This window comes from Ovis canadensis, chromosome 9 (genome assembly GCF_042477335.2).
Source record: "Ovis canadensis isolate MfBH-ARS-UI-01 breed Bighorn chromosome 9, ARS-UI_OviCan_v2, whole genome shotgun sequence".
Taxonomy (NCBI): domain Eukaryota; kingdom Metazoa; phylum Chordata; class Mammalia; order Artiodactyla; family Bovidae; genus Ovis; species Ovis canadensis.
Genome location: NC_091253.1, coordinates 75018342 through 75042235, shown reverse-complemented (window position 1 = coordinate 75042235; position 23894 = coordinate 75018342). Strand labels below are relative to the sequence as shown.

Genomic DNA, 23894 nt, shown 5'->3' with positions numbered 1-23894 from the left:
AATCCAGACTATAAAATGCAAAATATGTGATATGAAAGTCCAGACTGTTTAGTTTTCACTGTAGTAGGAGTAGGTTCACAAACACAGAGAACTCTTCTATATTACTTTAATGCTAAATCCTCAATGCCTATAGCAATGTGTAGGGCACACTAATGAATTTGAGTTTCCATCTCATGTATAAGAAATATAAAATGAATAACATAAATTGAATAATTGAGTGCTTAAGTACTAAACACTCTTTTCTTATTATCATGTGACTCTGTGAAATAATTACTGAAAATGTATTTATGAGTTAGATAAAAATTTACAAAAATAAGTATTTCTCTCCTAAATGTGCTAAATTTCATGCTAGAAGAAATACAATGAACAAGAAATGGAATCTTCTCTCTAGTTGTTTACAGTGTACCAAAGGAAAGGATATGCATATAAATAAAGTTTTGAATAGACAGTACAAACTTTGGTTAAAATGTATTATATATTCTAGATGACACCAATTTAAAAACACTTGAAACACAGGTTTGAGATTGAATTAGTTGAATGTAAGAACCTTAATGATGAGATCTTTTATTGTTAAGATTATATAGCATATTTTCTCACTATTTTCACTACAAAGGTGGTATAAAGTTTTTCTAATACTTGGTAAAGAAATAATGTGTGTCTTCATTTTGAAGAGTCTAACTTGGATATTCAAGAACAGGGTATGTAAAGGACAGAGAGTTGGAAGTATGAACCAAGTGGTTGCAAATCCTTCAGTTCAGTTCAGTTCAGTTCAGTTCAGCTCAGTCACCCAGTCATGTCCAACTCTTTGCAACCCCATGAACTGCAGCATGCCAGCCCTCCCTGTTCATCACCATCTCCTGGAGTTCACTCAAATTCACATCCATGCAGTCAGTGATGCCATTCAGCCATCTCACCCTCTGTCGTTCCCTTCTTCTCCTGCCCCCAATCCCTCCCAGCATCAGAGTCTTTTCCAATGAGTCAACTCTTCCCATGAAGTGGCCATAGTATTGGTGTTTCAGCTTTAACATCAGTCCTTCTAAAAAACACTCAGGACTGATCTCTTTTAGAATGAACTGGTTGGATCTCCCTGCAGTCCAAGGGACTCTCAAAAGTCTTCTCCAACACCACAGTTCAAAAGCACCAATTCTTCGGTGCTCAGCTTTCTTCACAGTCCAACTCTCACATCCATACATGACCACAGGAAAAACCATAGCCTTGACTAGACAGACCTTTGCTGGCAAAGTAATATCTCTGCTTTCAATATGCTATCTAGGTTGGTCATAACTTTCCTTCAAAGGAGTAAGCGTCTTTTAATTTCATGGCTGAAGTCACCATCTGCAGTGATTTTGAAGCCCCCCAAAATAAAGTCTGACACTGTTTCTACTGTTTCCCCATCTATTTCCCATAAAGTGATGGGACTGGATGCCATGATCTTCGTTTTCTGAATGTTGAGCTTTAGCCAACTTTTTCACTCTCCTCTTTCACTTTTATCAAGAGGGTCTTTAGTTCCTCTTCACTTTCTGCCGTTAGGGTGGTGTCATCTGCATATCTGAGGTTATTGATGTTTTTCCTGGGAAACTTGATTCCAGCTTGTGATTCATCCAGCCCAGCATTTCTCATGATGTACTCTGCATATAAGTTAAATAAGCAGGGTAACAATATATAGGCTTGATGTACCCCTTTCCTGATTTGGAACCAGTCTGTTGTTCCATGTCCAGTTCTAACTGTTGCTTCCTGACCTGCATACAGATTTCTCAGGAGGCAGGTCAGGTGGTCTGGTATCCCATCTCTTTCAGAGTTTTCCACAGTTTATTGTGATCCACACAGTCAAAGGATTTCACATAGTCAATAAAGCAAAAGTAGATGTTTTTTTGTGGAACTATTTTCCTTTTTTGATGATCCAGCAGATGTTGGCAATTTGATCTCTGGTTCCTCTGACTTTTCTAAAACCAGCTTGAACATCTGCAAGTTCATGGTTCACGTATTGCTGAAGCATTCTGGAGAATTTTGAGCATTACTTTACTAGCATATGAGATGAGTGCAATTGTGTGGTAGTTTGAGCATTCTTTGGCATTGCCTTTCTTTGGGATTGTAATGAAAACTGACCTTTTCCAGTCCTGTGGCCACTGCTGAGTTTTCCAAATTTGCTGGCATACTGAGTGCAGCACTTTCACAGCATCATCTTCCAGGATTTGAAATAGCACCACTGGAATTCCATTACCTCCACTAGCTTTGTTCGTAGTGATGCTTTCTAAGGCCCACTTGACTTTACAATCCAGGATGTCTGGCTCTAGATTAATGATCACAGCATCATGATTATCTGGGTTGTTAAGATCTTTTTTGTACAGTTCTTCTGTGTATTCTTGCCACCTCTTCTTAATATCTTCTGCTTCTGTTAGGTCCATACCATTTCTGTCCTTTATCGAGCCCATCTTTGCATGAAATGTTCCCTTGTTATCTCTAATTTTCTTGAAGAGCTCTTTAGTCTTTCCCATTCTGTTGTTTTCCTCTATTTCTTTGAATTGATCGCTGAGGAAGGCTTTCTTATCTCTCCTTGCTATTCTTTGGAATTCTGCATTCAGATGCTTATATTTTTCCTTTTCTCCTTTGCTTTTTGCTTTTCTTCTTTTCACAGCTATTTGTACGGCTTCCCCTAACAGCTATTTTGCCTTTTTACATTTCTTTTCCATGTGGATGTTCTTGATCCCTGTCTCCTGTACAGTGTCATGAACTTCCGTCCATAGTTCATCAGGCACTCTGTCTATCAGATCTAGGCCCTTAAATCTATTTCTCACTTCCACTGTATAATCATAAGGGATTTGATTTAGGTCATACCTGAATGGTCTAATGGTTTTCCCTACTTTCTTCAATTTAAGTCTGAATTTGTCAAAAGGAGTTCATGATCTGAGCCACAGCCAGCTCCCGGTCTTGTTTTTGTTGACTGTATAGAGCTTCTCCATCTTTGTCTGCAAAGAATATACTCAATCTGATTTCGGTTTTAACCATCTGGTGATGTTCATGGGTAGAGTCTTCTCTTGTGTTGTTGGAAGAGGGTGTTTGCTATGGCCAGTGTGTTCTCTTGGCAAAACTCTATTAGCCCTTGCCCTGCTTCATTTCGTATTCCAAGGCCAAATTTGCCTGTTACCCCAGGTGTTTCTTGACTTTCTACTTTTGCATTCCAGTCCCCTATAATGAAAAGGACATCTTTTTTGGATGTTAGTTCTAAAAGTTCTTGTAGGTCTTCATAGAACCATTCAGCTTCTTCAGCATTACTGGTTGGGGCATAGACTTGGACTACTGTGATATTGAATGGTTTGCCTTGGAAACGAACAGAGATCATTCTGTTGTTTTTGAGATTGCATCCAAGTACTACAAATCTTTAGATCATCAACATAAAAACTGATCTGGAATACATGGATTGAAGGAAAAATCAAAGCCCTAAAACTCAAATTTAAATTCTGATACAACTTTCTTTCTTAGAAGAAATAATCATTATAGAGGCAAGATCAAATACAGTGTCTGAATCCATTTTTAATATTTTAAAAATATTGGATAACTACATTTGTTTGGCAGATAATATATACTTTGGCAGCCTCATACTTTGACCACCTGATGCAAAGAGTCTACTCATTGGAAAAGACCCTGATTCTGGAAAGATTGAGGGCAGGAGAAGAAGAGAGTGACAGAGGATGAGATGGCATCAGTGACTCAATGGACATGAGTTTGAGCAAACTCCAGGAGATAGTGAAAGACAGGGAAGCCTGGTGTACTTTGTGACTGAACAACAATGAACAACAACATAGGAGATAAGGCAGGATGAAGGTTTTTCATGAACTTTGATTCTTAACATTTTTAAAAGAGTGTTAAAACCACTAAGAATATAATGAATTTTTAGATCCACTCTCTCCTCGGGAAAAATAATAATGATTTACAATTTTATGCATTTTTTGGAAGGTCATAGACCTCTGAGATCTAGAACCTATTCCAGAATAATGTTCTTAATAACACTGAAACCAGTTTTTAACCATCATTTCACACTTGCATAAAATTTTAATTGTTCTGAATTCATACCTATACAAACTGGAGGGCTGGGCTGCCAGAAGTATCGATTTTCTACCTGAATGCAGGTTATTCTTTCCTCTCCTTGAAGTTCATATCCTGGGTCACACTGAAAAATCACAGTGTCTCCAGGTTCTCGTCCATCCCCATTTCGAGTTCCATTCATAGGAACCCCTGGGTCACGACATGCAGTGGCAACTGAACCTATGAACAAATAGAAACAAACTTTTAGTTTTGATGGAAACCAAATCAATTTAAAAGTTCCAGACCTAATATTTGAGAGGCTTTTACATACTTAAAAAAATAACTTAAAAATGCCTGGGTCATAATTCCCTGTGCTATACAAATATATCCTTGTTGCTTTTAAATGAGGTATAATTTATACCTCCCTGATGGCTCAGCAGGTAAAGAATCTGTCTGCAATGCTGGAGATGTCAGTTCAATCCTTGGGTTGGTAAGATCCTTTGGAGGAGCAAATGGCTACCCACTCCACTATTCTTGCCTGGAAAATCCCATGGGCAGAAGAGCCTGGTAGGCTATAGTCCATAGGGTCACAAAGAATTGGACATGACTGAGCATGCACACATGTTTCATATATAATATATAAAAATTATCTATGCTGTACATCTGAAATTAACATAACATTGCAAATCAGTGATACCTCAATTTGATAAAAAAATATTGCTAATTTTTAAATACCCACACAATAAATACTTTTAAATTGTTTTTTCATAAATAATTTATTTGTTAACTTGCTTCAAGCAGTAACATGACATTTTAGTAGTTCTACTCAAAACTCAATATTTTGATGCTCTGTGAGAGACATTGTAAAGAGGATGAAAAGACAGCTACAAACTAGAAGAATATATTTGCTTGGCTTATATACCACACAGTACTAGTATTCTAGAATATATGAAGAATTCTTAGAACTGGGGGGGGGGGGAAAGAAGAAAAAATCCAATTACAAAATGGGCAAAACACATTTCAATAAAGGGGATACCTGATGGCACATGAAAAGATGTTCCTACACTGTTGGTGGGAATGCAAACTAGTACAGCCACTATGGAGAACAGTGTGGAGATTCCTTAAAAAATTGCAAATAGAACTACCTTATAACCCAGCAATCCCACTGCTGGGCATACACACCGAGGAAACCAGAATTGAAAGAGACACATGTACCCCAATGTTCATCGCAGCACTGTTTATAATAGCCAGGACATGGAAACAACCTAGATGTCCATCAGCAGAGGAATGGATAAGAAAGCTGTGGTACATATACACAATGGAGTATTACTCAGCTGTTAAAAAGAATTCATTTGAATCAGTTCTGATGAGATGGATGAAACTGGAGCCAATTATACAGAGTGAAGTAAGCCAGAAAGAAAAATACCAATATAGTATACTAACACATATATATGGAATTTAGAAAGATGGCAATGACGACCCTGTATGCAAGACAGGAAAAAAGACACAGATGTGTATAACGGACTTTTGGACTCAGAGGGAGAGGGAGAGGGTGGGATGATTTGGGAGAATGGCATTCTAACATGTATACTATCATGTAAGAATCGAATCGCCAGTCTATGTCTGACGCAGGATGCAGCATGCTTGGGGCTGGTGCATGGGGATGACCCAGAGAGATGTTATGGGGAGGGAGGTGGGAGGGGTGGTTCATGTTTGGGAACGCATGTAAGAATTAAAGATTTTAAAATTAAAAATAAATAAATAAATAATTTTTTTAAAAAAAGAAAGAAAAGATGTTCAGCATCATTAACTGTTAAAGAAATGTAAATTAAAACCACAATGAGATACCTATCAAGTTAGCTAAAATAAGATATATATAACACCAAATGCTGGGAAGATTCTTAAAAAAAAAAAGAAAATGAATTACGCATACACTTTTGGGAGAAATGTAAAATGGAATAGTCACTCTGGAAAGATGACACTTTCTTGAAAAAAATAAATATATGCTTACCATGACCCAGTAACTATACTCTTGCATATTTATTCCAGTGAAATGACAACTTGTGTTCACGTAAAAATTTGAACATGGAGGTTCACAGGAGTTTTCTTTGCCAGAACTAAAGACTAGGTGGAAACCTAATGTCCTTCAACAGGTGAACCATTAAACTAAGTTTATACCATGGAATACTGCTCGGCAATAAAAAAGGAATGCTGATACATAGGACATCTTAGGTGTATCTGAAAGCAATTATGATGAGTAAAAATTACAATAGCCTCTACCTAGGGAACATTCTTGAAGTGACAGTATTACAAAGTAGGAAAACAGATTACTAGTTACCAAACATTGTTGGGGGAGGAGATGGAAGGAGATCACTATGACTATGCTGCTAAGTCACTTCAGTCGTGTCTGACTCTGTGCGACCCCATAGACAAGAGCCCACCAAGCTCTGCCATCCCTGGGATTCTCCAGGCAAGAACACTGGAGTGGGTTGCCATTTCCTTCTCCAATGCATGAAAGTGAAAAGTGAAAGTCAAATCGCTCAGTCGTATCCAACTCTTCGCGGACCCCAGGGACTGCGGCCTACCAGGCTCCTCTGTCCATGGGATTTTGCAGGCAAGAGTACTGGACTGGGTTGCCATTGCCTTCTCCACACTATGACTATAAAACACTCAAAAGAGGGATCTTTGTGATGGAATTGCATTGTGGTTTGCCTCTGGTGGTGGTGATCAAATCTACATAGAACTATATAAACACAATAAACATACACCCACAAAGGAGCATAAGTAAAATTAATGAAATCTGAATAAGGTTTGTGGATTGTATCAATGTCAATTTTTTGGTTGTGATATTGTGCTATGGTTATGCAAGAAAATGCCATTGGAGGGAATTGGGTAAAGGATATACAGGATCTCTATTATTTCTGACAACTGTATAGAAATCTAAAATTATCTAAATTTTAATTTAAAAATCATTAGAAGAGAGTGGTATGGTACTATGGGAAAACAACTGTTCTTTTATTAATATATACAATATATGGCACATTTAATAATATAATTAACTACACAGACAGGTTAATGGAACAGGAACAGCTTAATTATTTTGAATTACTACAAAGCAAATTTATTCTAAAGCATATGATAATTAAGTATCAAGACAAAGAATGTATTAACTTTTTCATTTAAGCTATTATTAAACTATATTCATGAATGTAGGCTGCAGTACTTGTATACATTACTTTTTAAAGTGCGTATTAAAGTACACAAAATTGCTGGATTACAGACACATAACTAGTATTCATTCATTTATTCACTAACTTAATATATTCCAGGCATTGTGTTGGGTGCCAGGAATACAAAGGGGAAATAAGCAGACACAAAACTGAACAGACTTTGAATTGTTCAAACTGTGTAGTGGTGGCACCTATGAACAGATTCTGTTGTATACATCCTTAGTAGGTTAATAACCAGGTACACAGGTAGGTAGGTAGCTATGCTACTGCTGCTGCTAAGTCACTTCAGTTGTATCCAACTCTGTGTGACCCCACAGACAGCAGCCTTCTTCTCCAAGGTAGCTTTTTGTAGCTCATCTGTTTAATACACATACATACAGAACAAAGAAACCAGAGGATCTCACACAAATATTGTAATGTTTCGACTTTCCAAGTCATTTGGGAATCAAAAGGACTACATCAATTTTAAAAATAACACACACTCTAATATCGGTGGTATGCATAAAAGCTGAAATGACAAAAAAGTGATTTCATATACATATATATACACACTTATAATCACACACACATATATGTATACACACACACGTATAACACACAAACTGAATAGAAAAAATTGTTTATATATCTTCTTGGAAAGAGTGAAGGAAGTTATTTTTAAAGGGTTAATATTTAAAGGGTTACTTTTTAAAAAGGTTACAAAATGTAGACTACAAATGTCATTTTACCTTAAATTACATTAAATTAAAATTTAAACCATGTATCATTATATACATCATCAGCAATCTTACAGTTGCTTCATTGTACTATTAAACTAGCATTTCTGAGCAATGGCCAAGGACAAGGACTTAACATGCATAATTCATTTCATTCTACTAACAACCCAATCAGTCAAGTGCCATTATTGTTCTTAAATATTTTAGAGGTGAGAAAACAAAAGTTTAGGAAGGATAAGTAACTTTTTCAATATTACAGAAATTAGAGTGCAGAACCAAGGTTTACACCTGTTAGTCTGATTTCAGAAGTCAAATTTTTAAATGATACAGGAGAATGTCCTCTTCTACCTGTTAACTGTTCTCGAGGTACAATTTCTTTCTCAGTTAAATATAATAAACCTCATTAAGAAACTATTAAAAATACAGAGTATATCCATAAAAAGAAATGCTATAGTGTGCATAAACATGTCTATCCTAAAATATTCAAATGATCTTTTGAGTTATTTTTAGTTGATAATAGAATAAAAATCAAACTCATATGGGAGAATATGGAGGGAAGTGGGGCAGGGGCATGGTTCCAATTGCCAAGTGGATTTGTTCTCTAATACCTATGTTCCTTAGCAGAACATCCATCAGGCATTACAAGGTCTGGCAATGACAATCTTTTAATATTGATAGACACTTTTTTGGTAAATTTTTGTGATAAACTTAGTTATTAAGTTTTTCTTGAATTGCTCTGGGATGATTCCACTAACACTAAAACTGATCTATGAACTGGCTTTACAATATAAAAGTGGATTGGGATGTTCTACATACAAGATTTACACTTAGCAAGTTTTTATTGGAAAGGAGTGATATAAATGTAAAATGTGCTACAACTTTCAAACTGAAATGATATAAAAGATAATGAAAACAATTAATTTTGTTGTTGTTTTTGTGATTGTTGAGGCTTCCTACATGCTGGACTCTTGCATCTGCAAAAAACTTGAAGCTTAGTATGAACATTCTCAAAAGTAAAAATGTACATACAGCAATGTTACACAAATATTGAAATGTATAACTGTGGCTTACGAGTATTTAAAGAAAAAAGATGTTTGGCCCCTATCATCAGAGTTACTATGCTTAAAGATTTAAATTGGAACCTAGTAACTAAAATCAGAAGGCTTCAATATAACAGCTAATATATGTAAAAATATTCATTTGCCTTTGGGGCTGGTTGACTTGAAGGAAGAGAGGTGGTAAAACTGTACTATGTCTTTTCTCTTAATTAATAAATAAATTAGGAGTAAGATTTTAAAACAAAATAGAGAACAATAGGGTTTAGTAAAAGACCAAATATTTTTCTTCTTGGTATTACTTGAATTCTAAAGGCAATTAGTTAAATATATATAGAAACAATTACTTGCTGTGAATGCTGTTGTCTTATTTTCTTTACTTATTCAAAGTTTAATCTCTATACAGGTTATTCACTGTACTTGTGGGTAGGCAAAAAAACATTTATTTTGGTATCAATCATTTTTGTTTTATGCATTACAACAAAAGCTATAGCTATTGAAGAAAATAAATAACCATTTCAAAAGCCATGGACTGAAATAATCTCACAAAATTAGCATGATTTAAAATAAATTATATAATACTAGAGAATAGTAAGTATTAGGCACATGTGTAAAAATAGGTTAAGTATCTTTATTTGATATTTATTGCTTAATTTTATGGAACATACAATTCTCATGATAAACAATTCTAATTTGCTTTAATTTTTAATTTAATATATACACATGTATGTATAAAACACAGGGTGTTTTTCGCTATTAAGTATTTTAACTTATCAACTATTTTATATATATAAAATCTAAAAAGCCACCCATTAGAAATAATATATTTGCCACCAAATTATTAACATAGATAATTTATATTTATTTTCTTAATTTCTTCAGTTCAAATTACTTCAAATTTGATTGCTGAAATGAATATCTGCATTTTTCATATTAGGTTTAAGTATGACATTCTTGATTTTCTTAACAAAAATATGTAAGGTAAGCACAAACTCTAACAGAGATAAAAGGTCTTAACAACCTTGCCTCATCTGCAATGATATAAAGAAAGGAACATTCTAGAAAGTGCATATAATAGGCTTAAATGCTATCCTATCCAAATAAACCTTGGATTTAACTTTCAAAACCTAATGAAATTGACAATAAAAAATAACTTCCTTTCTTTGTCTTTCTCCCCAAAAGGAATGGACATTTATATTTTGGTTAGTAAAGAATAGGACTTATTAAGTGTTTCACAGCTCTTAGACCAGTTGATTATTCAATAGAAACTGTAATAGTCACAGGGAAAAGGTATATAAATAGAAGAGAATGTGATTAGTAAAGCAATACGCAATATTTACTGGACACTTACTATCTTTTAAACATTTGTACTATGAGCTGTTTCTCACTGGATTCACGAGAAGTCTGGACACTATTATTATCCATATTTTTCAAATGAGAAAATTGAGGCTTAAAAAAGATAACCCTGCTCTATATCACATAACTGTTTAAAGTGGACAAAGTGCCGTATGCACACATGAGACCATAACCGAGGGACATTTCTTAAGTAAAAAATGATAGAACTTTTGTAATAAAAAGTACTGAGAGTGTGAACCATAGTATGGAGTGCAAGTAAAATCAGGACTTCAGTGGAAATTTCTAAAATATGTTATTATTCCTTAAATGTCATTATAAAATCAGAAGAAAAACTACCTGGAGAAATCCAAAAACCTACATATGTAATAATACTTAACTTTAAATATATTAATTTCTTACTTAAATTGCACAGATATTAACAATGCGGTCTTATTCACAGGATTCCATTGGTATACATTGTATCAAACCGAAAAAAGTCTGTTTATCTAAGAAAGAGATATATGTTAAACAACTATATGCAACATGAATGATAATTAGAATAGATACCAATAAAATAATGACAATTATGATTATTGTCTATATTGAGAGCATCTATTGTACAAAACACTTTACTAGAACCTAAGTTTATATACTCTTAGACTAAAACACAAGTTCTTATGAAGTATTATCATCCCTATTCTAAATGAGTAATATAAGCTTCCCATCGTATTATGTGCTTATTCTTAGCAGATGTGGAATTTGAACTCAAGAAACAGCAGGGCTCTTAAGTATTAGAGTATATTGTCTCATTACAAATCTACCACATTACCAGATAAAACAAGCAAAAAGGCATGCCCTACTAATGGAACTTTGACAGTTGTTTCTTAATGAAAGAACTAGGCTGAAAAAGTTAGAACTAATTTGAAACAGAAAGGCAAGAGCAGTTTATATAACCCATTTCTTGTTCCTGATATCTCACTATAAAGGGAAACAAAAAAGAAAGACTCAAGGTTATTTTGTAGGTATTATTAAAAGTAATAAAAACCAAATTTAACCTGATATATGCTGAACTTGGGCTTCACAGGTGGTGCTAGTGGTAAAGAATCTGCCTGCCTGCCAATGCAGCAGATATAAGAGTAAGAGATGTGGGTTCAGTCCCTGGATCTGGAAGATTCCCTGGAGAGGACACAGCAACCCACTCCAGTATTGTTGCCTGGAGAATGCTATGGACCGAGGAGTCTGGCAGGCTACAGTCCATGGGGTCGCAAAGAGTTTGACACAACTGAAACGATAGCACCTCACACAGAATGCCAGATTTAGCAATGTATGTGCCAAATGGTATTAAGTAATTATAGTAAAAAGGACATTTCCCTCCAATTGTTTTTCTCATTCTCTCTCTTCTTCCTGCTCTCTCTCTCTCTCTTTTTTTTTTTTTTCCAAATTTCTTTCCTTATGGTTCTTTAAGAGAATAGAAGCAGTGAAGTAGGCACACCCTCACCTCTGGAATCTGTATCCACAGTCTCTGCTTCCTCTCCTGTTGCAATGAAGCTGTCCTTGCTCTATGTAAGGCTAATCCTAGTTCTTGTCTTGAAAGAACTTCATTCCTAAACATTCTTCAACTCTTCTAATTCACTAGGTTTTCCTTCTGTACTGAGTCACAACCAGTAACATACAAATGTGACTTATAACTTCCATCTTAAATAAACAGACTGTTCATTACATTCCTATCCTCCTCCAATTGTTTTCTCATTCCCTTCCTTTCTTTAGTAGAACACTTATCAAATATCTATCCTGAGGGAGATATCTATACAACTGTCTCCAATTTTATCAGTGATATTCATTTATGCTAATTATATATATATATATGTCTTTATATATAATTTAAAAAGAATTTATTCAAGTGAGGAAAGTTTATATTAGTATTATTTAGGAATTGTTTTTACAATGTTTTCAGTCTTTACCAATAGTCTAAATCTACTGAAAGAGTTAAATGCATTTATTGTTAAGCAACATGAAACCTTATCAAATCAAGTTTTGCTACACCCTATGGATAAATAGTCCTCATATATAAGACATTGAAGAGAATCTTTCATAAGAGTTAAAAATAGTTCAAGTAAATATGTGTGAAATGAATGAATGAATGAACAAAACTATAACTAGACATTTCAATGTATGCTTAAGCTTTATTTATAATTTAGGATTTGTTTCACACTGGGAAACATTTACTCCAAGTGCAGTAATAACATTTATATTACATTTTAATTTGTGTTACTCTCTCTGGATAACCTGAAGCCATTTTTAGAATAATATAGATAGCACTAAATACTACAGAAAATGACTGAGTTATCATTTTTATAATTCATCAGTACTGTAAATACACTTCTGACTTCTCACTTTATATTTGTTTTCATCTAATTTAATTAGAAATGTTCATTTCAACTAAAATGGTCCTAACTAACACATGCACATGTGTCAAATATATTATGGATGATAATTCAGAGATAACGTTTGAATTACCATCTTGGTTACCTTGGGCTAATTAATACTCCAGTTTTCTTATGGCATTGCTCTGTACAACAAAGAAAAAATACACTAAAATCACTTATAATTTCTTGTGTGTCCTTTCTGTTCAGAAAGCTGATTTTTTGGCATAAACTTGTTTATCTCAAGAACTTTTGAAAAACCTAAGATCTGATACAATTGGATAGATAATACTATAAAAAGCAGAAGAATTGTACTGTAGTAAGACAGGGACATTGATCAGATTGCCTTAGTTCTCTGAATTTTGTCTGCCTTGTCAGTAAAACTGACATAGTAATAATTTACCTGACTGATTTAGTATTAGAAAAAATCTTAAAGTATTATTCTATCAATTAAATTGTACAATTGAAAATTATATGATATGAAAATGTCAATTCTAATTCAAAGAGCAGTAGATTTTACTATTCACTGAAGTAGTTCACTTCACTATTCCAAGAAGTAGTTGTATTTTTTGCTGCAATATGTCAAGAAACTTCAGTAAGGTCATGGTCCAAATTTGGTATTCACAAGGCCTTATACTGTCCTCTTCAGTTTTATTGCCTTATACTTTTGTATTGACTAAGAAATGACACTATATTCTCCACTTCACTATCAATAAGGAAATCAAGCTGGGTAATAGGAATATTTAACCTGGAAGGAAATCTCATTGAGAATCAAATCAATCAGAAAATATTTGAAATGCAGATGGTAACCTAGAGTTGGATTTCACCCTGGAGAATTCTGCCCTTGATTGAGTCCTTGCTTTGTACGAGATCCATCAATTTTATAAAGAAGTTTCAACACTATTATTAGGCCTATACTCTGCCAGCTTCTCAGGAATGTGGCTATCTTTAGAATTTCATTATGATTTGGAAATACCTAATGATATGGCAAATAAGGTTATAGTAGATGATAAGATGACAGAGATATTCCATGCATGGGATGCAAAAGAAACCTCAAAGCTAGTGTTGTAGTATACTTCCAAGTACTTTATATAAACATACTGTTAAAAATACATATTTACTCATTTATTCACCAGGTAATTGTTGTAAACCCACTAGAAGCCAAGTATGCTTGGTATTGGAAATACATTTTAATAAGTCGACCCTGAATATTCACTGGAAGGACTGATGTTGAAGCTGAAGCTCCAATACTTTGGCCACCTGATGCCAACAACTGACTCATTGGCAAAGACCCTGGTGCTGGGAAAGATTGAAGGCAAAAGGAGAAGAGGGCAGAAAAGGATCAGATAGTTGGATAGCATCACCGGCACAATGAACATGAAAATGGGCAAACTTCAGGATACAGGAACAGGGAGGGCTGGCATGCTGTACTCCATGGGGTTTCTAATACTCAGACATGACTTAGCAACTGGACAATAACACCTCCATACCACCATCAATTCTTGTGCTCTAATATGTAGACAAAGTGAGGATAAAATCACTGGTCCAATGTTTTTTAAATCAAAAGTCATGTTAGGTTGACAGCTGTCAAAGGTACATACCTATACAGGAAACTGACTTTTTATCCAAGATTATAAAAGATTATGTGCTGTGCTTAGTAGCTCAGTTGTGTCCAACTCCTTGAGACCCCATGGACTGTAGCCTGCCAGGCTCCTCTGCCCGTGGAGATTCTCCAGGTAAGAATATTGGAGTAGGTTTCCATGGCCTGCTCCAGGGGATCTTCCCAACCCAGGAATCAAACTGGGGTCTTGTGCATTGCAGGTGGTTTCTTTATAAAGGATTATATAAAAGTCTAATTTGAAGTTGAATTCCAATATTTGGCGATTAACAGAATTAATTAGCAAAAAAAAGATAAACAGAAATATTTTATATAGTTTTGACTGATAGCACATAATACCAGTGTGTTTCTAATTTTACATTATAAAAAATTTCAACACAGTCAGATTCATTTAACATTTACTAACTACCAGGTGTAATGCCAAGTTCTGGTTATATAAATATTAATAGGATAATATCTTGTCCATCAAAGGAACATAATCTAAGAGGGATAGCAGATATGAATATGTCTTTAATATAATAAAATGTTTATTAAAATCATGTAACATCTGTCATATAAAGTGAAAAATTGTGGGCATGAAATAAAAAGCTAAAAGTGATTTAAATTATATAATTAAAATATGTACTGATTTATAATTTTAGATGAACTTTTCAAAATAATTATCTATACAAAAATTACTTAAAATAATTTCTAAAAAGTTAAAATACCATATATCTATTCACACAAAAACATCCTCTTTACATGACTTAAATAAACATTAAAAATAAGAGAAGCAAAATAATCATTTGTGGTACATGTGTACATTCTTTAATTGATTTTTTAGACATATTTAATGTCATTTTACTCAACCTACTCCAGTATTCTTGCTTGGAAAATTCCATGGACAGAGGAACCTGGTGGTCTATAGTCCACGGGGTCACAAACAGTTGGGCATGAATTAGTAACTAAACCACCACCACCACCAATGCCATTTTATTCTTTACTTAAGTATATGGTTTTCAATATATTCTTATTTTTATTGGTATTGTTAAAGCTATTTCCAATATATTTTACATTGTTGGTATGTCAACAAATGTCTCCATAGGCTATAATATTTTTAATTGAGAAAGTTTTCTCTGTATAGGTATTGATGTATCCAGTAAGCATAGAGCTAGTTCTTTGAAATAGGGGAAAGTTTCAATTTGATCTTATGTCATAAAGCAATGTGTAAATATTTCAGCTTAAGTATTTTCACATATATTAAATCTTTATTTCTCTTTGGACACCTTTCTTTGATAAAAATTTTTCACAATATAAAACTTACCAAATTGGCTTAAATTATGATTTTTTGAAATATTTCACTTTTGGTTGTGTATGAAAAACAGTGCTTCAGATACAAACTTTCCTAAGTCTGAATGAAAATGAGCAGCAAAAGCAGAAACTAGTATTGATGTACTAAAATTTATATATTTATTTTTGAATCAGCATTTCTTTGTCATACATAAAGAAAAGGTTATTCAATTATTTTGCTGTACATAAAAATATTTGTAAATTTTAATGATAGTTTTATTTTGATAGAATTTGCTTGGTTGAAGTTATGAATCATATGTATTCCATAATCAATTCAAATTGTATTATCTTTTTCTTAATTTAATAAGAGCTTTGTTGTTGTCATGAAGTTGTATGTCACCAAAATTTATATTTGTACTATTATCACAAAACAGTTTATCCTTAATACTATAATTTTAATATATGTTCTTTGTCTCATTTATAAAAATATTTAAAAGATAATTGTTTGCTTAAAAGTTTAAAAAAAAAGTTATGTGCTGTTAACATAAATAGAAGTAAGATAAGTGAAAACAATTGCCCAAAGGAAAGAAGAGAGAACTGGAAGTACATTATTGTAGGGTTCTTACATTATATGTGAGGTTGTGTAATAGAATGTGATAGTAGATTTTGATTAAAAAATGTATGTTATTAATATCAGAGCAAGTACACCCCAACCTCCAAAATGTTTAACTAATAATTTAATAGAGGGGGAAAATGATGATGGAATGCACAGGTGGGTCCAATAAAAACTGATTTTCAATATGGTTTAATTAGTAGCTTAAAAAAGACGTAGACAAATATTAATAATAATATAGAATACTTTAGGCATAGTGTTATCAACCAAGTGTATCTCATTGGTATTTAATTCCAAATAATGGCAAGTGTACATTGTTATCCTTTCAAGTGCACGTGGTTCTTTGTGACCCATGGACTGTAGCCCGCCAGGCTCCTCTGTCCCTGGGGATTCTCCAGGCAAGAACACAGGAGTGATTTGCCACGTCCTCCTCCATGTGATCTTTCCAGCCTCGGGATTGAACCCAGATCTCCCGCACTGCAGGCAACTCTTTAATATCTGAGCCATCAGGGAAGCCCAAGAATACTGGAGTGGGTAGCCTATCCCTTCTCCAGGGGATCTTCTCGACCCAGGAATCAAATTAGGGTCTCCTGCATTGCAGGTGGATATTTTACCAGCTGAGATACCAGGGAAGCCCAGAAGCACGTATGCTGGAGCATTAAAAAAAATAATAATAATAAGTCTAAGTAAATTTAAAATTGTTATTTGAGAAGTTCTTCTGCTAATGAAGGTGGCATGTTAACACTTTCCACATATGCAGAAGAGAATTTAGAACTAAAGTGATAAAATTAGTTCAGTAGAGTTTTCACTTGTTCTAGATGAAAAATGATGTTTCTTTTTTAAACAGATTTATGTCTTATAGTTTTCACATGGTTAATGACATCACTATGATGCCCATATATGTTAACATATATTGAGTGCAAGTTGTATTTTCAGCATTAATTTTCTTTTAGTTTTAATTGAGAAGTTATTGGGATTTTTGATGATTAGCACATTAAATGTAAAAAGCATGATGATTAGCAGACATTTTGAGCAAGTGGTACAAAATCCTTAGTATGTAGATAATAAAAGTCTAAGAACCATAGAGTTAATCCAAATAGGTATTTCAACAGCTTATCATATTAAAATGTATAGACAATTTGTTCCTAAAATAAAAATACCAAGGATCAGCATCTTAAAATATTAATACACTATTAGGTCTAAATTTCATGTTTTAATATCATATATATTAAACTCTGAATCAAAATATCCCATTTTTCACATGAAGTTAACAAGTTATTAGGAAAAATTGGTCTATTAATACCAATGATATCAGATTCCCCAGGATAAATCTAAAATCAGGGAGAAATGTTACTTAGGAAACAATTCAAACAATCTTTTTTCTTTTTTTTAGGAAACATTCAAACCAAAAAAACATGCCTATAGTAGCTAGATACTTATAAAAAATCAACTACCTTTTTAATACATCAGGTAATTTAAAATGACAGATTTTGTCAGTGTTATGACTCCCAATCACCATTTAATTACATTTCATATTTTAGAATATAAAGTGAGCCCCACCATAGCTTACAAAATTTTAATATAATACAGAAGCCAAGAAAGTTTCATTTAATTCTGTATTCTACTAATTACTTGATTGTACATAAAAATAACCAATCCATACATAATTTAACCACTAAAATTATTTTTACAACTTACCTAAATATGTTTTATTGAAGTGGGATCATGTGGGATTCCTTGCTTGTTTAAAATGTGTTTCTGGATGTACTAAGATGCTTTGATTCACAAATTATAAAAAACAGAATATTCTTCTAGATCCCTTCCTGCGATCCTTTTGAGCTCAGTTTCAACTTTCGCAATAATAAGTTTCTCTGACCTCCTTCTTAATCTCGGCTTGGGCTTTTCCTCACTGCAACCTTCAGGTGAACTTTCTATTGTACGTCATAGGTCATGGTGTAATTAGCTTTCTTAAGAAATGAATATTCAGTATACACTTTCTCCTTAAATGTGGAGTTTAAATAAGGCCACAACTACCATAAACATATATTGTAAAACAATATTTCTATGATAAAATAAATTATTGTTAATTTACCCCATAAAATAAATAACAAACACTTTCATGGCAAAGACATTCAGACTATAGCTTTATAGCACATCTGTTCAACTTCTACTTCTGTGTGTATTTCAAGAATACATATTTCTCACTTATCTGGCTAACTCATGGCTTGACAGCTTTATGTATCTTTCAAACCATACATTATGACATAATTTGCTGTTATACAAAAGAGCTGGCAAGGCAACAGTATCAAATACTTCTCCCACTACATTCCAAGGTCAGAATGGTTTAGACATTAATATCTGAGAATATTTTCATTTTGTCCTCAAGTGATCTATATGTTACTCAGGAAAAGAAAGTTTAAGTTATCTGAAATCCACAAAAGACTGGAAAATAGAGATGGGTTTGCAGTATATTTATCTTGCAAAATTAATCATGTATTATAATTTCTCTGAGCACTGAGAATGTACCTCATACACTACTGCTGCTGCTGCTAAGTCGCTTCAGTCGTGTCCATTTCTGTGTGACCCCATAGACGGCAGCCCACCAGGCTCCTCCGTCCCTGGGATTCTCCAGGCAAGAACACGAGGGGGTTGCCATTTCCTTCTCCAATACATGAAAGTGAAAAGTGAAAGTGAAGTCAAAAGTGAAGACCCCATGGACTGCAGCCTACCAGGCTCCTCTGTCTATGGGATTTTCCAGGCAAGAGTACTGGAGTGGGTTGCCATTGCCTTCTCTGATGAGACCAAATACAAAGATGACAGCTAATAAATATACCTCACCTATTTTAACAGAAATATTAATAATGATACTTTGTTAAAAATGGAAAATACAGCCCAAATGCCAAACTAGTCAGGATGCCCAGAAAAAGAGGCATAAATCAGAACTGTCTTGGGCAAACTAGGTTATATAGCCATTCTACATAACACACACATAGTATTAGGGAGTTGCAGATATGAAAGTGACTGATTCTGTCTAGAAGTTCATCAGTAATGAAAGTATCATTTAACCTGGGCTTTGGAAAATGACTAAGAATTAGGATTTTTTAATGTGGACATAAACGTACTAGGAACATGGAAGAAAGTTTGCAAAAGAACTGGAAATGTGAATGGCCAATGTCTTCTCAGGACAGTACAGTTAGACGACTAGATGTATGTAACTGAATAGTGAGGGACTAAGCTGGCAGGTAATTTGGGTACAAATTGCTTTAAACGTAACTCCACAATTTTAAATTTATGACTGTGTAGCCATTAAAAATATTTAAACAGGGAGGAATGTCTGATTTATGTTTTCAAAACATTAGTCAGTTGGAAGTATAGACAAAAGTCTAGCTACAGATAATGAAGTGAGTGGCTAGAGCAATGCAAGCAGTAATAATGAGGATGAGAATGAATGCAAGGGCACCATACAGTTCTTTAAGGCCAGAGACATCAACCTCTCATAATTAAGGAATCCATCTCCTAGAGAATTTTCAACAATATAAGCTTTGGGCCCTGGTATCTTGTATTATCCAGCAAGAGCAAATTCTTAACAGAGAGGTTAAAAGTGAAGGACATGGAAAATGTTCTGCCAAAATCAACTATTCTGTGGGCAAATAACAGCATGATACTTAAAGATATTCTCCCTGAGGAACTAAAGTGGGATGAGACAAGCAGATTACAAATTTAAGTAGGGGATATAGAGGCTGACTGCTGAGAACCAAGAACAGAGCATAGGACAGCATGAGGTGGCGATGCCAGACTTAAGTAACTCTGATTAAGCAAAAGTACCTTGCAGACTATAACACCAAGTGGCAAAGTGACAGACTACAAGGAATGCATAGATTGTGAAATAGAAGGCATGAGGCTGCTGATAGTGGCTTGACAATGATTATGAAGTTGGTATGGGACCTACATTTCAGTTACACTCACATTGTACCAAGTTTACTGAAATACATTTTGTTGGTTGTATTTTGTTGGTTAAGATTATTTTGCTACTATTGGCTGTCTCATTACTTTTTAATTTATTGTTTGACAGTTATTCACCCAAAAGAGGAACAGGCATTGTGGTGGTGATAAAGTGGAAAGAGAACAGAATGCATACCTGACTCGATTAAAATAATGATACAAATTGACTTGGATAGTATTGTTCTAGTTTACGGCTGTTGTTCAGCTTAATTTTTAACAATGTCCCCTGTTACTCTCAAAAATCATCTTAGATATGAACAATAAATTACATGATCACCTTGAATAAAATATTTGTTCTTTACAGACATTTGGAGAGGCAAAGTTCACATAATTAAAACATCTTTGGAACCATGAACAGATAATCCATGTTTTCTCATCTTTACCTGGAAAAAAAACTATAGCAAGTGCCTAGACAATGGGCTGAAATGCATTTTATAAAGATAAGTCAGATAAAGTTTTAAAATATAGATGGTTTTATAAACAGTTTATATACTGTTTTATAAACAGTATATCCAAATGTTTTACGTAGAGGCCAGAAAACATTTTATAGTAGAGTTCTTGGTATCAGTTCTGGAAGAAAGTGTAAGATTTATGAAAAAAGAGCAGGAAAACATTTAAAGTAAAAGAAACTTTAAGGACAGAAAACAGTACAGGGTGTATGTGTGTGTGTGTGTGTGTGTGTGTGTGTGTGTGTGTGTAACTAAGATGATTGCCTAAATTAAAGGAAAGATGCACTTGAGAAACAGTTGGAGATAAATATGCTTAATATCTGGTCCTTTAATAGGCTCTCCTTGTATGAACAGACAAACAAATAAATGAGTAACGAGACAGATTTATCTGAGGAAAAGGAGAAACTCTGGTAAAGCCCTGAAGTGGCAAATTCTGACCTACAAGCCAAATTTGATCTATAGAACTGATTTATTTACTGGACTATAGTACCTTAATGATCTCTTCAAGATTAGTTGATTTCTTTGACAATTAGAGGACTTTAAATAAAACATATTTCAATCTCCACTTTAAAATGAGTCTTTCTTCCTATAGGACGAAATGACAATAGCCAGAGTGGGCAAAAGTCCCTTTTAAATGGGAATGTACATCAGTTCAGTTCAGTTCAGTTCAGTTGCTCAGTCGTGTCTGACTGTTTGCGACCCCATGAATCGGAAAACGCCAAGCCTCCCTGTCCATCACCATCTCCCGGAGTTTACTCAAACTCACGTCCATCGAGTCGGTGATGCCGAGGCATCCTTCTCATCCATCTCATCCTCTGTTGTCCCCTTCTCCTCCTGCCCCCAATCCCTCCCAGCATCAGAGTCTTTTCCAATAAGTCAACTCTTCGCATGAGGTGGCCAAAGTACTGGAGTTTCAGCTTCAGCATCAGTCTTTTCAATGAAAACACAAGACTGATCTCCCTTAGAATGGCCTGGTTGGATTTCCTTGCAGTCCAAGGGACTCTCAAGAGTCTTCTCCAACACCACAGTTCAAAACCGCCAATTCTTTGGCGCTCAGCTTTCTTAACAGTCCAACTCTCACATCCATACATGACCACAGGAAAAACCATAGCCTTGACTAGACGGACCTTTGCTGGCAAAGTAATATCTCTGCTTTCAATATGCTATCTAGGTTGGTCATAACTTTCCTTCAAATGAGTAAGCGTCTTTTAATTTTATGGCTGCAATCACCATCTGCAGTGATTTTGAAGCCCCCCAAAATAAAGTCTGACACTGTTTCTACTGTTTCCCCATCTATTTCCCATAAAGTGATGGGACCAGATGCCATGATCTTCATTTTCTGAATGTTGAGCTTTAGCCAACTTTTTCACTCTCCTCTTTCACTTTCATCAAGAGGCTCTTTAGTTCCTCTTCACTTTCTGCCATAAGGGTGGTGTCATCTGCATATCTGAGGTTATTGATATTTCTCCCGACAATCTTGATTCCAGCTTGTGTTTCTTCCAGCCCAGCGTTTCTCATGATGTACTCTGCATATTAATTAAATAAGCAGGGTGACAATATACAGCCTTGATGTACTCCTTTTCCTATTTGGAACCAGTCTATTGTTCCATGCCCAGTTCTAACTGTTGCTTCCTGACCTGCATATAGGTTTTCAAGAGGCAGGTTAGGTGGTCTGGTATTCCCATCTCTTTCAGAATTTTCCACAGTTTATTGTGATCCACAGAGTCAAAGGCTTTGGCATAGTCAATAAAGCAGAAGTAGATGTTTTTTCTGGAACTCTCTTGCTTTTTTGATGATCCAGCGGATGTTGGCAATTTGATTTTTGGTTCCTCTTCCTTTTCTAAAGCCAGCTTGAACATCTGGAAGTTCACAATTCAGAGTATTGCTGAAGCCTGGCTTGGAGAATTTTGAGCATTACTTTACTAGCATGTGAGATGAGTGCAATTGTGCGGTAGTTTGAGCATTCTTTGGCATTGCCTTTCTTTGGAATTGGAATGAAAACTGACCTTTTCCAGTCCTGTAGCCACTGCTGAGTTTACCAAATTTGCTGGCATATTGAGTGCAGCACTTTCACAGCATCATCTTTCAGGATTTGAAATAGCACCACTGGAATTCCATCACCTCCACTAGCTTTGTTCGTAGTGATGCTTTCTAAGGCCTACTTGACTTCACATTCCAGGATGTCTGGCTCTAGGTAAGTGATCACACCATTGTGATCATCCGGGTCATTAAGATCTTTTTTGTATAGTTCTTCTGTGTATTCTTGCCACCTCTTCTTAATATCTTCTGCTTCTGCTAGGTCCGTACCATTTCTGTCCTTTATAGAGCCCATCTTTGCATGAAATGTTCCCTTGGTATCTCTAATTTTCTTGAAGAGCTCTCTAGTCTTTCCCATTCTGTTATTTTCCTCTATTTCTTTGCATTGATTGCTGAAGAAGGCTTTCTTATCTCTTCTTGTTATTCCTTGGAACTCTTTGGGAATTCACATACTACCACTTTTCTTTCTTCCTTCTCACTTCTTCACTTGTATAAGTCACATGCTTTTTAGAAGTGTGACCTTAGATGTGATTCTTGGGAGCATAATCAGAAGATAAGCTGATGAAATTGTAAAACTTCACTGTAACTAATAAATATAACTAAGATTTTTGTGTTTCCTCTAGAATATTAATGAGCAGTCACTACTGCTAGGTATTTACTAAGCACCAGGCACAGTGTTAACCTCCTTTCAGACAGAGGTGGATTTGAGCCACAGTCGAAACATCTGCTAGGTTATCACCTTGAATAAATTAACTCACTCTCTGAACCTCAGTGTAAATTTTTTGGTAAATGGGGATGACATAGTATATCTCCCTGGAGAAGGAAATGGCAACCCACTCCAGTATTCTTGCCTGGAGAATTCCAGGGATAGAGGAGCCTGGTAGACTACAGTCCATGGGGTCACAAAGAGTTGGACACTACTGAGCACTGATCATCAGCACAGTATATCTCATATGGCCTCTGTGAGCATTAAATGAGGTTATCGTACATAAAGTACTTAACATTATTCTTAATAGGCTTCCTTGGTGGCTCAGAGAGCAAAGAATCTCCCTGAAACGCAGGAGACCTGGGTTCAGTCCCCGAGTTGGGAAGATCTCCAGGAGGATAATATGGCAACCTACTCC

General features: G+C 34.8%; 1 protein-coding gene across 2 annotated transcripts in view; it reads right to left on the bottom strand.

Annotated features, from left to right (window-relative positions):
* The window catches only part of CSMD3 (CUB and Sushi multiple domains 3), a 1383361-nt gene that overhangs the window by 288676 nt on the left and 1070791 nt on the right, over positions 1-23894 (bottom strand). For both annotated transcript variants that reach the window (XM_069601113.1, XM_069601114.1), the window contains one exon: positions 4072-4263. In XM_069601113.1, the coding sequence (XP_069457214.1) occupies positions 4072-4263 (192 nt within the window). The remainder of the gene's footprint in view (positions 1-4071; positions 4264-23894) is intronic.